The sequence below is a fragment of the Phyllopteryx taeniolatus genome, chromosome 2 (assembly GCF_024500385.1).
Source record: "Phyllopteryx taeniolatus isolate TA_2022b chromosome 2, UOR_Ptae_1.2, whole genome shotgun sequence".
Lineage (NCBI taxonomy): Eukaryota > Metazoa > Chordata > Actinopteri > Syngnathiformes > Syngnathidae > Phyllopteryx > Phyllopteryx taeniolatus.
Window position 1 is genome coordinate 8,910,598 of NC_084503.1, and position 14,929 is coordinate 8,925,526.

General features: G+C 40.5%; 1 protein-coding gene across 3 annotated transcripts in view; it reads left to right on the forward strand.

Moving 5' to 3' along the window:
• The first annotated feature begins 2,169 nt into the window (after positions 1-2,169).
• Positions 2,170-14,929, forward strand: part of lgr4 (leucine-rich repeat containing G protein-coupled receptor 4) — a 77,825-nt gene continuing 65,065 nt past the window's right edge. For 2 of the 3 annotated variants that reach the window (XM_061758847.1, XM_061758838.1), the window contains exon 1: positions 2,170-2,950. In XM_061758847.1, coding sequence (XP_061614831.1) covers positions 2,766-2,950 — 185 coding nt within the window. In that variant the 5' untranslated portion in view covers positions 2,170-2,765. The remainder of the gene's footprint in view (positions 2,951-14,929) is intronic. The other variant, XM_061758828.1, reaches the window with a different exon arrangement.

Below are 14,929 nucleotides of genomic sequence, written 5' to 3' on the forward strand. Positions count from 1 at the left end.
AAGAGTAAGGGAGGTCTCTTTTAGCCATGTGGAAATCTTTTTCGGGCTTTCTGTCAAGTTTTGACTGACTGTGACTGTGTACAAGACACATGAACAACTCTCGCGTCAACATACATTTGCAAACTGACTTCTGGACAGATATCCGGGAGGTTATTGATATATAGACTGGGGCCAAGGGTGGTACCTTGAGGAATTCCTATTTCTGTTTTCTGAAAGGATGATTTGCAATTGGCGGCAAGGTGCGAGACTGGTTAGCCCATCTGCCTCACAGTTCTGAGGACCATGGTTCAAATCCCAGCCTCGCATGTGTGGAGTTTGCATGTTCTGCCCGTGCCTGCGTGGGGTTTCTCTGGGTACTTCGGTTTCCACCCACATCCCAAAAACATGCATGGTAGGTTCATTGAAGACTCTAAATAGCCCGTAGGTGTGAATTTGAGTGTGAATGGTTGTTTGTTTATATGTGCCCTGCGATTGGCTGGCAACCAAAACTATCTTGGCGTGGTTTAGAGTTAGGAGAAAACGGTGGTGTTTTTGTTTCTTTATTGTCTCTAAGTGTGGTGTCTTTGTGCAAGGGCCACTGACATTTTTCACTTTTAATTTATTTAATATGCCAAAAACAAGCCATGATCATTTTTGGGTAAATACAGTTAAAAGACACACTTTTTTCCCCTTAGTGTCTGACACCAAATCAGACTAAACCTTTCCTGTTTTTGGGCAGTAAGGATTACCAAAATTATTTCTGTTTCCTAAATGCCAGAATAATGAGAGGACGTTTTGGGCCAATTTTTAATTACTTTCTTCAAAGAAGTGTACATACATTTAATTAGTATTTGGTACCATTGCCTTTAAACTGTATGACTTGGGTCAAATGTTTTGGATATCCTTTCTCAAGCTTCTAGGTTAAGCAATTTGATATGCTTTTTATATTTCTTACACGTTTATTTAAAAAGAAAACAGCTAAGTGTATATAGTGAAACGTCTAGGATTTTTGTGTGGCCAGTGACCCCGTATCCCAATAGAAAAGTGCTACGGATACATAAAAAGCATAATAATACAAAAATAATACAACACATTAAATCTGCCCCAGCAGTAGGAGAACCATATCTCCAAATTCCGAACCAAAACAAGTGCTCTCTGTACTAAGCTGACCAGACAGAGCAGAAATTGGAGCACACAATCACCATTCTGAAGCATGTCTTGCTGAATGATGTGATTGGTGGAAAACAAGTGTGACATGAGAACAAATTTGTTCTTCTCTTCTACTGCCTTGTCCAGTGTAGAGATTAAGTAGTACAAGGCAGGCAAATGGACGTTGTTGTTAATTTCAGTTAAAACAGACAGTGGGTCACAAATGGCTCCTGGACCGTCGTTTGGACACCACTGCACCAAGTCATCATGTAAACAGGGGTTTAGCATCGGAAAAATTATAAGACAAGTTAACACACTGATAGTGACGTACATGCTGCCGCTGCCTTTCATGCAGCCCGGACAAAAAAAAGAAAAAGAAAAAAGAAAAGGGATGATTGCATCAGCAAGCTATCTGGTGCAAATTAGGCAAGTGATTGGCTGTGGCGACCCCTGATAGCAAGTGTCTCAAACTCATTTTTGATGCGGGCCAGATTGTAGTTATGGTTTCCCTCAGAGGGCTCTTATGAATGTGAAACCTTATGTATAATTGCCTCATCATCGTATTACATATGAATAACGAATTGATGGATAACTAGTTTTGAAATCATAAGGATAATAGTTTGTTCAACTATTGTGCAAGTTACTGTAATAAAAAAAGGGGGGGGGGGGTTTGGTGACAAAAATGCATGCAAGATCTCAATGTTATTATTAAATACACATGAGAATTTGAAATTTGGGTACAGAATTGAAGAGAAGCATTATGGACATTGACACACATGATTTGCTTTCACTTTGAGTTTGACACCTGTGCCTTAGAGACAAGCCGTAACAAGCACAACTGAATCACAGATCTGTGTTAAATATGAAATACATAGTGGAAAGAAAGAGCTGGTGGCACATTAAGTTATCTACATAGAACAAATCAATCTTAAATATAATGAGTTCCTTACACCCGATCACGACCACTGGGAGTTCCTATTATGGCATGTGTACGGTATTTCCCAATAGTGAATTTAGGTTAGGATTGAAGCTGCCTAAAAGGAGCGTAAAGGCACACGGTGCAGCTTTCAGTGTGACACAGGCAGACAGGCAGGCAGGCAGGCAAGCAGGCAGGGCCCACTGCTCCAGGTTGTCCAGTAAACTGCCTGCAGAGCTTCACGCATGCTGTTGATATCAGGATTTAGGAGCATTAGGAGCCGAGCGTGAAGGAAAGGAAACGGCGGCGAGCGGTGGAAAGCAAAGCAGGACGGCAAACGATTGATTTGAGCTTTTTGGCACGAACGAGCGCCGCTCGGTTTGTGGTTAGTTAATGGGGCAGTAAGGTAGGCTACCGCGGCTGTCGCCAGCACTACAACTTTATTTTCTTCACGACTGAAGCGACGCACAGGCAGTGTGTAATTGTCTTTCAGCAAGGCACATCGCACGTCTTCGAGGACCATGTCGGTTTTTTAACAGTGACTCCCAATATAACGTCCATTTATTATATATTTTTTTAATTATTATTACAAAGCCCGCGAAAGCTTAACTTGATACGGCTTCACACCACATGAGAGGTCGACGTCGATAAGACCACAAACAAAGGCTCCGGTTTTTTGTTTTGTTTTTCAATTGGAGTCACCTAAAGCTACGTTGGGGAAATGCCTTCGGGTTTGTTCTGGATGTGTCTGTGGTGTTTTCTTCGTCCTGGAGCCACCGGTCAAGGACAGTCGACCCCGGCTGTTTGTTCCCCCTCATGCAGCTGCGATGAAGATGGAGGTGCCGACTGCTCCGGGAGAGGACTGACCACGGTCCCGGCTGCCCTCAGTCCTTTCACCTACTACCTGTAAGTTTGCCCTCACGTCCACACCAAAATACAAGCCCCAAGCACATTTGATCAACACCGAAAGCACTGGCTACGCGCACCACAAAGGACACAATTGACACAAAGCTCCAGTGGTGGTGTTTGCAAGTGCCTCTTAGTTATGTGTCGATTTTTTTTTTTTCCACATCTTCAGGGTTTCCTGTGCGAGGTTGGTCAACTGCCAACTTTCCATTGCAACAGCAACACTGAGAAAATAGTTTTACATATGCGTTTTGCAATGATTGTGCTTCGGGATATAGAGGAATATGATGACAAACGTGAACTGTCGGAAAAGTATTGGAAATATGCATCCACAGCCATACACACTCGTTGGTCACATTAGGTTCACTTGTACAAGCTAATGTGATTCTTTGTAAGACTTGTTTCAAAACAGTACCTTTGCAAAGATAATGCTAATAATGTTAACTACTCAACATATATTAGTGTGGTAATGTAGAACTGCCCTGTGGCATAGTGAGAGGGTTTGCTAATATTTTGGTTGCCTTACTAGCTGTGCCAGATGGTAAACACTAGAGAAACAGATCTGTTTGATGCAGTCCAGTCCTACGCTATAGTAAACCATAAACATGTTAATAAGCATATTGTTATTGAGAATCTTTCTGACTGGTGTTTTCTGACAGTCATTTGATTTACCATGGGATTTAGAGTAATGATTGATTATACTTCATTAAAAATGCTGCAAAGGTCTTTTTTATTTAGCTGTTTGATTATCTAACTCAGCAAGTGCAGTATTCAGCTGTGCCTTGTTGTTCCATGTGAATTAACAACCAAAATTCAAGTTTGTATCCATCTTACACACTCACCACCAGTCATTTTTCAAACTTTACTCATTGTCATTTGATAGGTATCTCATGGTTGTAAAAAGGGGCACAATTGGCAGTTGTGTTTTACACAACAGATACTATTGATGATTATGGCAGGAAGGAAGCTTTCCAGTTTGTTTCACAACTTCTTGGGTTTATTCATTAACTTGTTTAACCACCTTGGTACCGACATTGAGAACACTTCAGTGGCACTGCCTTGTTAGGAATTAAACTAATGATAAACCAGCTGGCCACAAAATTATCACCACTGATACCAGGGGGAAAAAAAAATCTAAGACTGCATGAGCCATTATTAATTAATTATTTGTATTTATATTGCCTTCAGAAAATTCCTCTGGCTGGTAAAAACAGGGATGTGGGCCAGCTAGATGTGACCTGCGGGCTGGACTTTGGACATACCGTACTAAAACTTTATGTGATCCAATAGGAGAGCTGTATGAAGCATATATTTTTATAAAGATAATAGTGCTCAGAAACTACAACAATCTTACTGTAAGCTGTATACAACATGCAACCACAATCATAAATACAAATTAACTATGGCAGTGTAAATCAAAACTGAACATCATAATCATTGTGAAGACAGACTTTTACAGTGCGTTAAATTCTTAAAAGAAATTCAGCTTTCGTCCCTTTTCAGCAGAAACAACACTAGTCTAATTGAAGTCACCATTGTTAGGAATGTTTTCGGAAAAGTAAACAGAGGAAGTGAATTTATATACCAGTCCATCAAGACATGATGTCACACTAGGCGTACTCTTTGGAGTTAGTTTTTTATTTATTTATTTATTTTATTTTTTCTCTCTCCACAGTTTTTGCTTTGTGAAAAGGCTCCTGTGTATTATTCAGTCTCGCATTGCAATCTTAACAAGAAGCAGAGTTTTCACATGATATCACTGTCTTTGCAAGCACTTGGGTGTTTGTTTTGTCTTGCTGATGTTGTTTGCATGATTATGTGAACTTCTTATGTGCATGCTCATGGTTATTTCGCCACACTTTGGTAGATTTAACACTAAGCTACTTAAATATGCAGCAGAAACTCTTAGCAATGTGAGGTTGTTTGTACCCACTCGCTGTCTTTCCACATTTGTTCTCCGAGTGTCTTGAACTTTAGTTGTCCTCTACCACTCCCTCTGCCTTTTGTACGTGGAGTGCTGGGGTTTGGGGATCGTGATGGATTAGTGAGACATATTGCAGCTGCAAGAGCGCTTTCTCTCAGTGCTAATGTCTCCAACAAGCATTTGTTCATGTGAAGGATAAAATGCACGTTTTTTTGTCATCTCCGATTCTGCTGAGCTTAGATGTATTTCTTGTCTTGGGGCCTATTCAGATTTAAAGCTTTTTTTTTTTTGTTTATATTTTTGCTTTCACAGTAAAGCTTATTCAAACAATTCACTTCATGGTGATACCTAATGTGTTAAATGATTTACTCAGCCTTCTGCATGTCAGTGCATACACTCTGATTGTTATCTTATACTGTGGGTGTGGTTATGTTATATTTCAAAGTTATCCAAATGACCACCATAAACCCACAGAACACGATTGGCAATTTGTACCGTATGCCTTGATGGTAGAAAAGGTAATGTACTGAAAAGCGGGGATTCTGAGTTATTAAAAGTGCCCATATTCAGCTCGGACAACTTCAATTGCCTCTAAAAATTTGAGACTGACATTTTATTTTGCAGATTTCATGGTCTGCTGCCTTTAGAATTCAACTCTGCAAATTATTAACTTGTAATGCAACTTGAAGTGTGTATGAATAGAAACTCTCAGATGGAGTAGGATCATAATCTGCATCTTAGTGTCAATGATTTTGATTAGTCTTTAATAAAGCACCACACCAGCACATTGGCGCAGTAAAGAAGAATCTGTTCTTGGTTGTTGTCCCATGATTAGCCCTGAAAATGATCTCTTGAGAGATTATCAGCAGGAAGAACCCTTGAAAATGTGGTTCTTATTCCTTCTGTTTGCCAGATATGCTTCACCTAAATTTGAAATATTTCAAAGTATTAACATATTGTGCAGCTGTGTGCAGTACACAAGAGTACATAGAGTTAAGTAATGCAACACGTCTGCACAAACTGACCCTGTGCTTAAAAGCAAAACTGTGATGTAGCCTGTAACAATTTGTAGGTATTCACAGCAAATATGTTTGTTATCATCTTAAGATTGCTTTACTTTGTGACTGATGTCAGTGAATTGGTAAATTATGTGTTACCTGTATAGAATCTTAATGCTGCCTTCACACCGGATACGTTTTGGGCGTTTCACGTGGCTTGATTACACAGAAAGCAAATGCAGTTCGCACGAATAGAGGCGCCGGGAGGCGCGTATGACGCGGCACGAGTGTTGCGGACACGTGAAAATTCACCTCCTTCGCCGGTTCGCTCGAAGTTGGGAAAGTTGAACTACAAGCGACGGTTGCGTGGTGACAGCCAATCAGCATCGAGAATGGACTACGTCACACACGGAGTCCTGTACAGTTGTTGAGTAGAGGAAAATGGAGGTGATTGTAGCAGTCCGTGGACACCCTGAGCTGTTTGACGTGACATGTTATCAGTACCAGGACCATGCAAAGGAGCAGGCTTGGAAAATTATGAAGGAAGAAAACTGGCATACCTGGTAAGTGAATTTATTCATTTACTTGTTTACAGCTGTTGAACTGTGAACCAAACTAGCAATAGCATTAGGCAAAGCTTTAGCACAACCACCGGCCACCTAATTACACAGATACACACTCTTTATTTATTTCTATTTACAGATTAACTTTATCAGACAGATGAGGGAGAGCTGGAGGAGGGTCAAGGAGAACAGAAGGCTGCTGCCTCTGCCCCACCTCAAAGACTGCCTGGGGGTATGTACATAAAACATTTGGATTCAATTTTATAGGCTACAAGTGTACTACCTGTATAAGAAATTATGGTATGCTTTTCACAATCGGTATTACTGTATTCCATACTTTTCCTTTTGGGTTAATTTTTTATTAATTTTTTTTCTCTCTGGGCTTCAATTTCAATATTTTAAGTTATATTCATTATAACTGGTTTGGGTTTAACTACTTATCTATAATTGATTCTTTTGTACCTTGTTGTTGTATTTTATTATTAATGTATTCATTTTAGAATTGTTGGTTTAATCCCGTGTAGGTGACATGAAAAGCACCCAAAATAAAATGCATTATTGATATAATAAAAAAAACATAACCTTTACAAGCTGCTTTGTATCACAAAATGTCGTTTCCATTTCATACAGGAAAATGCAAAAGGAGCTGAGGAATTGAGCATCTTCTTCGTCTCCTGAAGGAGCATACAAACGTTCCTCCACCACGACCTCACCACGTGGATTCACTGTTCATGACAAGCATGATTCCTTCCTTGGAAGGAATTTATAAAATTTCAAATTAATAAATTAATGTATGAAGAGAGCACATTTACTCTAAATTCGGACCAATTGGATCAGTAATGTCCGGCTGGCAATCTTTTCCAGCAAGGATTCAGGCTTTTATACTTAAATTTTATTTTATTTTTTAAATTATTTTGTTCTAGATGAATGTTTAGTTATTATATATATTTGACAATAAATCCACTTTACTTTTTTTTTTGTCCTTTCCATTGTTTAGACAAAAATAATTAGTACATGCGTAAACAACCTTATGTGCCTTACCTTATGTCATGATATCACGTCATTGTCAGGTTTATTTCAGTATTATTATACTGCTGTGTACAATTAGTTTTGTTTGGTTACCTCCTAAATGCAGTCCATACATTAGACAGTGAAGCTATTCCAAAAGTGATGCTTTATTGCCTCACAATATATTACAATCAATTAAATACAACATATGGATAAAATAAATAAGCAGACAATGTTCATTATGATATGCAAATGAATTGTTGACGTGTATACAAACAGATGCACTAATTATGATGCTGATAAAGTAATATTGCAGGAATATTTTGAAGTATGTGTGGCTGGCTCTTAAGTTGTAGAACTAGGATCCGGAGTTGGCAGGGGCTTGGAGGACCATGTGCTTCCCACCCAGTGCTCCACAGCAGAGAGGAAAATCCCATTGCTCCTCAAACCTCTCAGCAATTTTCTTCCACTCCTCTGTGGTGGGCACAGCCATGAAGTCATCCATGAGACCGCCCCAAATTGTTGTTGCCACATCAGGGAATATCGCGGTGCTCCCAACAAATGAGTACAGATCCTTTCCAAAAAATAAAAATATCATGGAAAAGTTTATTTCCATAATTCCATTCAAAAAGTTATACGTGCATAGATTATAGATTCAGGGCCCACAATTTAAAAACAATTTAAGTATTTATTTGTTTATTTTTACATAATTTGGGCTTCCAGCTCATAAAACCCACAAAATCAGGAAATCAAAAATTTAGAATACTGTGAAGAAATCAGCCCCAATTTTGCAGACCATAAATGTTTTAAACTGAGTGTCACACACTAATCATCTACTAAACTCAAAGCACCTGCATTAAACTGCTTCACTTTGGTTCAATTGTCTCAGTTGCGATGGTTCAATATGGGGAAGAGTGCAAACTTGACAACTGGCCAGAAGACCATCATTGATACCATCCATAGGATGGGTAAGCCACAAAAGGTCATAGCTAAGGAGACTGGCTGTTCACAGAGTGCTGTGTCCAAGCATATCGATGGAAAGTCTAGTAGAAGGACAAAATGTGGCAGGAGAAGATGTACCAGGAAAAGAGATGATCGTGGGTTTCAGCTGATTATCAAACAGACAAGATTCAAGAATCAAGCAGAGCTCCAGAACGAGTGGAATGAGACGGGAGTCACAGCTTCAAAAACCAACACATTCTGATGCATCTGGGAGGTGGGATACAACTGTCGGGTTCCTCGGGTAAAGCCACTACTGAGCCAACGTAGGAAGCGTCTCAACTGGGCCAAGGAGAAGGACTGGACTGTTGACCAGTGGTCCAAAATCCTCTTTTCTGATGAAAGTAAAGTCTGCCTTTCATTCGGGAATCAAGGTTCAAGGGTTTGGAGGAAGACGGTTGAAGAACAGAACCCAAGCTGCTTGAGGTCCAGTGTGAAATATCCACAGTCAGTCATGATCTGGGGTGCAATGTCCAGTGCAAGTGTTGGTAAACTCTGCTTTCTTAAACCCAAGGTCATCGCAATGGTCTACCAGAATGTTTTAGAGGACTTGATGATTCCTTTTGGTGAGGATCTGTATGGAGATGCAGATTTAATCTTCCAGCAGGAATTGACCTCTGCCTATACCGCCAGAAGCACCAAAACCTGGTGCCGTCGTGATAGGCTGTTTCATACTCCTTGATCGCTGACAGCTAGCGGTAACGATACTTTTACTCGGTTACAATGATCTAAATGTCGCTCGCTACTTTTATTTATCAATTATTACTTAACTATTTCGTGCGTGAGACTATGACTTCGACTGCCGCATTGGGCGTTGTTTGCGCCAATATAATTTAAGCGCTAGTGCCGTTTAAGTCTAGTTCACCAATCAAACGACAAAAGAAAGTCACATGACCTCACACGTCGTCTTCTATTGGGCTTTCCGGGCATAAGTATTAACGCTAGATAAACCAGCCCGGCTGATCGTCATGCCTGAATGATCACCATTTTGGGAAGGTCGTCGTTACCATTGAGGCAACGGCGCGCTACTCTTGCTTACATTTAGATGAACAAAAACAGCTTTCATGTATTGTAGTATTTGTCTGGCACTGTCTGCCCAAACGTGGATATTTCAGCTCACTTATAACTTGAGAAAACACTGTGCAGTAAATTGTAAATGTTTTCTTTTCTTTTTTATTTTTTTGTTTGTGCTATTTACTCTGTACTTGAGTAATTATATCACTGTGTACTGTTTACTCTTAGTCAAGTATTTTTTTTGGAGGACTACTTTTTACTTGAGTCACATTATTGTCAAGTAACAGTACTCTTACTTGAGTATAATGTTAGGCTACTCTACCCACCTCTGGAGCGGACATTCTCTATTGCTACTCTTACGTTTAAGCAACATTTCTGCTCATCAGATCAGCCAGTGTTGTATTTGTTGCACTGGTCTTTTGCATTTTCGCGTTGAGATGCTGCGGATCGTGGCCCTGGTTGCGGTCCCAGCGGAACCGCGAAGCACACATGACATCGGCGACAAGAGTTGATCCGCTAGTACATCTTGTATTAATTAGGAAACGCACTTACAATTAACTAATTAGTTTACGGATGTTAATGTTAAATGTATTAAGCGACGGAGGGATGTTAGAGATTGTCACAACACAGAATGAACTAACTTCAAATTCAGAAATGGCCACTAATAACAGAAAATATTGAATTTAGTATTTTCCTGGAGGATGCATTTGGGATTAGCCTTTGAAGTTGGTCATAGTGAAACAGACTGATTTTAGTCAATTCTTTTCCAGAATAAGAGTGCTTAAAGCGGAGGATTCTATTCATGTGGCACAGCTTGCAGCAAGCATCAGGTGCAGGTATGGCCTGGCGCAAATTGGAGGCCAAAGCAAAAAAAGCAAAGAAATGCGGCAAATGTAATTTTAATCTTAAATTTGTACATCAACATGTACTTGAGCGGTGTAAATAAAAGTTTTTCTGCGTGAAGAAAAAAATATTTTGCCTTATTGTACTCTTCAGAGTCTTTCAGATTGCTTAATTTATTTAAAATCTGTAGTGTGTGACTCAGTAGTGAATATGAATTTTTTGTGACACACCAATTAATAATGACACGAAACTGCCACTCATCGGAGACAAATGGACAGGTGCTCCGCAGCTGAGATGGAACGGCTGTAGTTTAGTAGTTGGTAGGGAAATCCTGGGACCGATTCGAGCCAACATGTTGTCAAAGTGGGCACAGTTAGTAGCACTGGAAGCTGTAGTCATCCAGAAGCAGCTCCTGGAGAAGGCGGTGAAATTCACCAAGCTGCGTGCACCTCTGGATGCTGTTGTGGAGCCAAGCATGACAGTGTTTGGCATTCCGAAGACGTTGGACTTCCCCAACAACTACAGAGCCACAATACAGGTCAAATTGTCATTCATTGCTGCTCGCGTGTGGCAGGAGGAAATGCTGTCTTTGTCTCCCGGAGGAGAAGCCCTTCCTCTTACGCGTTTACAGCGCTAATGAAGCAAATGCCCATTTATGTATTTTTTACTCCCGCGATCAAACTCAAGAGAGCGACGCGAGGCGAAGCAAAATTTCGTTACTTACTACTTCTTACTTGAGTTTGGTGTAAACGCAGAATAAGAAGTCTGACTTATTACTGCATACATGCAACACACAATCCTGAGCGCTTAATGGTCTGTTTTTGTACAAACTTGGAATAGTGGTCTGCTAAAGAAGGTGTTGTCGCTTAATGTTGGTACTCCTTTGTCATTGTCTGTTAGTAGATTGTTAGAATAAATCATAATAGAGTTGAAGCCCACAAAGGATTGCGTTCTTGCATTTGTTTTAGGAATTGCAATGTCACTAGAAGCAGATTAGAAACTTGAGATGTAAACACTCCTTTAGAAGGTATGTACTGTACTTAGTTTATTGGAGTTCTGTCTACTTTTGTGCATTGGAAGTATCAAAAGGCAAACTTAGCACTCCTATCTCAGTCTGTTATGTGTTCTCTGACTGAGGAGAAGGGAGGTGGTGTGGTATCAGGGGTCATGTAGTTTGGCTGTGCAGCTTTCCTGCCTCGCCACTGGTGAACGCGATACATTTTAAAATGACTAATACATTTGTTCTTGGTAAGCAGAGGTGAAAAAAGTCCGTTAGTCAAAAAGGAGGACCTGTGAAAGGAAATTATTAACAGTCTTAGCCTCTATGACGTCTGAACACTTTTTATCTATCGTCCTGTTAAGACAGTTTCGTGCCAGCTATTTCTGTTCTGCTTTGACTTTAACCCCCAAAGTGCCTGACTTGTATCGCTGTTAAACCGTAGCTGATACTGAGAAGCAACAATTGAGATCTTTTCAGAGTTTTTATTACTGGTGCTCCGATCGATCATGATCGACAGCCGATTTCTGTAGAAAAGTTATGTGATCGGCATATGTCGATCAATGCTCTTCATCGCTGGTCACAAAAAACGATCGCCCACAGCTCGTACTTTGGAGCCTAGAATGTGTGCATTGTAGTGTCCCCTCCTCCCTTCCTTCACACTGTGCAGGTGCGCAGCAGCGGCAAAACCAAACAAACGTGTCTGCTGTGTGGAACTTGATGTGCCAGTACCAAACATCAATCGCAAATATTTTTTTTCCACCTACAGTAGATGACTCAATGTAGCCACTTGCAGATCAGATAGTAGTACACTGGCCATATGTCTCACAGGGCTTAGCTGTTGGCCTACACTAAACAAAATCGTCCTTTAATATGACAAGCACCTGCGTTCGCCTTTCTGCTCAGTCTGAAAAGCTCCCACACTTTTTGAGCATAAACTAAAATGAACATTTGAATTGGTGTTCTTTATATCTAGGCTTTACACGATCAGGATTTTTGGGGCCGATCATCGATCAGCGAGTTTAAAAAAACAACAACCGATCATCGATCCGATCACTAGTTGGAGGAATGTGTCTATTTAAATGACCTGTTCATTTACTGTATATACTTGTGTACTTAATTGCTCAAAAAATTATATTTACAATAAATAATGTATCTTTGTTCCTCTATTTATGCCAGTGAGGCATAGTGACAGACAGAATAAATGAATGGTCTTCTATTAGATGGCAGGAAGTAAATACAGTAATTAAAGTATCCACTTTTGTGACATTTTTGTTTGTTAGTGTGGCGTGAGATTTTTCAATTGTAAAATATGTTAGTTGCCTCCATAAAGGTTGGAAATTACTGCTTTTTTATTTTGTTGACTTGTTCGGCGAGCGTTAGCAGTGCGGCGTTCGTGTTAGCTTGAGGTGGTATGTAGACTCCAGCCAGTATGAATAATGCGAACTCACGTGGCGAGCAGAATGGTTTACAGTTTAAAAATAGCGACTCCAAATGCGGGCTGCAGTGTGTGCTGAGCACCGTGACGTCCCTACACCATTTTTCGTTGATATAGAAGCATATCCCGCCGCCCTTTGTTTTCCCCGATGATTCCGTGTCGCGGTCCGCTCGATGAATGTGGAAGCCGGGAAGCATGACGGCGCCATCGGGTACAGCGTCGCAAAGCCAGGTCTCCGTGAAGCACATGGCCGCGGAACGTCCAAAGTCTTTACTGGTCTTTAACAGAAGATGTAGCTCGTCCATTTTGTTGGGTAGGGAGCGTACATTCGCGAGGTGGATCGACGGGAACGCCAATCTGTGTTTTTTCCATTTTCCCCTATACCAGTGGTTCTTAGCCTTGTTGGAGTTACGGAACCCTTCTTAATTTGAAAAATAAAATATTTATTTCAAATTCAAAACAAGTATATATTTTATTGTCTGTGTAGTTTCTCAGTCATCCAGGTCATGCACAAAATGAACCACGCATCAGTTGCACACAAAATCATTGTTAAAAGAACAAAGCCAACAAAACTTGAATTTCACACACACAAAAAAAAGTTTTTTAGTGGCTGCACTGTCTGACGCCACAGCAGTGTTTCTCAACTCGTGTATTGTTGAAATGTTGTTAAATAAAGATAGTTTTAAAAAAAAAAAAAAACAACAACAAAAAACAACCACAAAGCATTCCACTCGAGGCGCCCAACTTGACGCAGCGTTTTTAACCGCATGAACACGGCATTCAAAAGCAGTCTAAAAAGGGTTTTATGGATACATGCACGCATGCACACACAGTGTGTGTCGAGTCCTCCATTGAACCCTAGCGACTGCCTCACCAAACTCCTGTGGTTCGATCGAACCCAGGTTAAGAACTACTGCCCTGTACCCATGTATAATGCGCACTATTGACTTTTGACAATTTTTTTTGGGGGGGGGGGAGATGCGCATTATACACGGGAAATTATGGTAGCTGAAGACTACTGGGAAGAACCACTTTGCAACACTTTTCATCAATACATGATAAATAGCATGTGAGAGGTTGTGAAAATTTACGTGATGTCAAGTTTCAGAAAGTCATGTTGTCTGTCTTACATGCCGTCTGATTGTACAAGTAGTATTATTGTACGTATTTTCCTTTAGTTTGCATTGTCACGGAATAATTTTCCAGTTTTGTGTTTTTGTCACAATCTTTTGCTCTCTTTTTGTTAGGTAAAGGGACAAAAAAAGTTTTACATCATCCATCCATCCTTTTTCTGAGCCGCTTCTCCTCACCAGGGTCGCGGGCGTCCTGGAGCCTTTCCCAGCTATCATCGGGCAGGAGGCAGTGTACACTCTGAACTGGTTGCCAGCCAATCGCAGGGCACATACAAACGAACAACCATTCGCACTCACATTCACACCTACGGGCAATTTAGAGTCTTCAATTAACCTACCATGCATGTTTTTGGGATGTGGGAGGAAACCGGAGTGCCCGGAGAAAACCCACGCAGGCACAGTGCTTCCTTTTGTTTTTGAGAACAGTGGCAAGTGTTTGACGGGAATACGGCAGCTACATTCAACACCTTATCTGCCAATGATTAAGTTATGAACATATTTTACCATTACAATGTGCCAACAATTTTACAGTTTCTCACAGTGCATTTTAAAACTATGTAATACCATATCCGCTAGCTAATATACCTGGATTTAAGATATTACAATTTTAGTTTAATGTTAAGAATGTGATGTTTCCATTTTATCAAAGTAGGTCTGCTAATTGTTTGTTTTTCACATTCCTCTCTACATGAATAAACAGCACATGGGATTGATATTTAGCAATTCAGCTGCATTTGAAGTGTCCGCTTCAATCTATTTTAGCAGGGACAAGCCAAGGTCCTTGATGAGCAAAGCAGCCAGAAAATGAGGGAGGGAGGAAGCGGGACAGTCATGCAGCCTTTCCATACGCTCCTATTCTGTGTGATTTCAAAAATCGGTAGATTAACACGCTGAATATACTAAAATTTGCTTAGGAATGTGACCTGTCGAGTACAAGTGGTGGCAGATCCACAGTACTGGTTGCACTACCTGAGTAGGGAAAAGCAATATCAGGCTGTTCTCTATACATTAACTGAATCACTGGGTAAATGTAGACAGGACATTGATCATAGGGACGCTAAG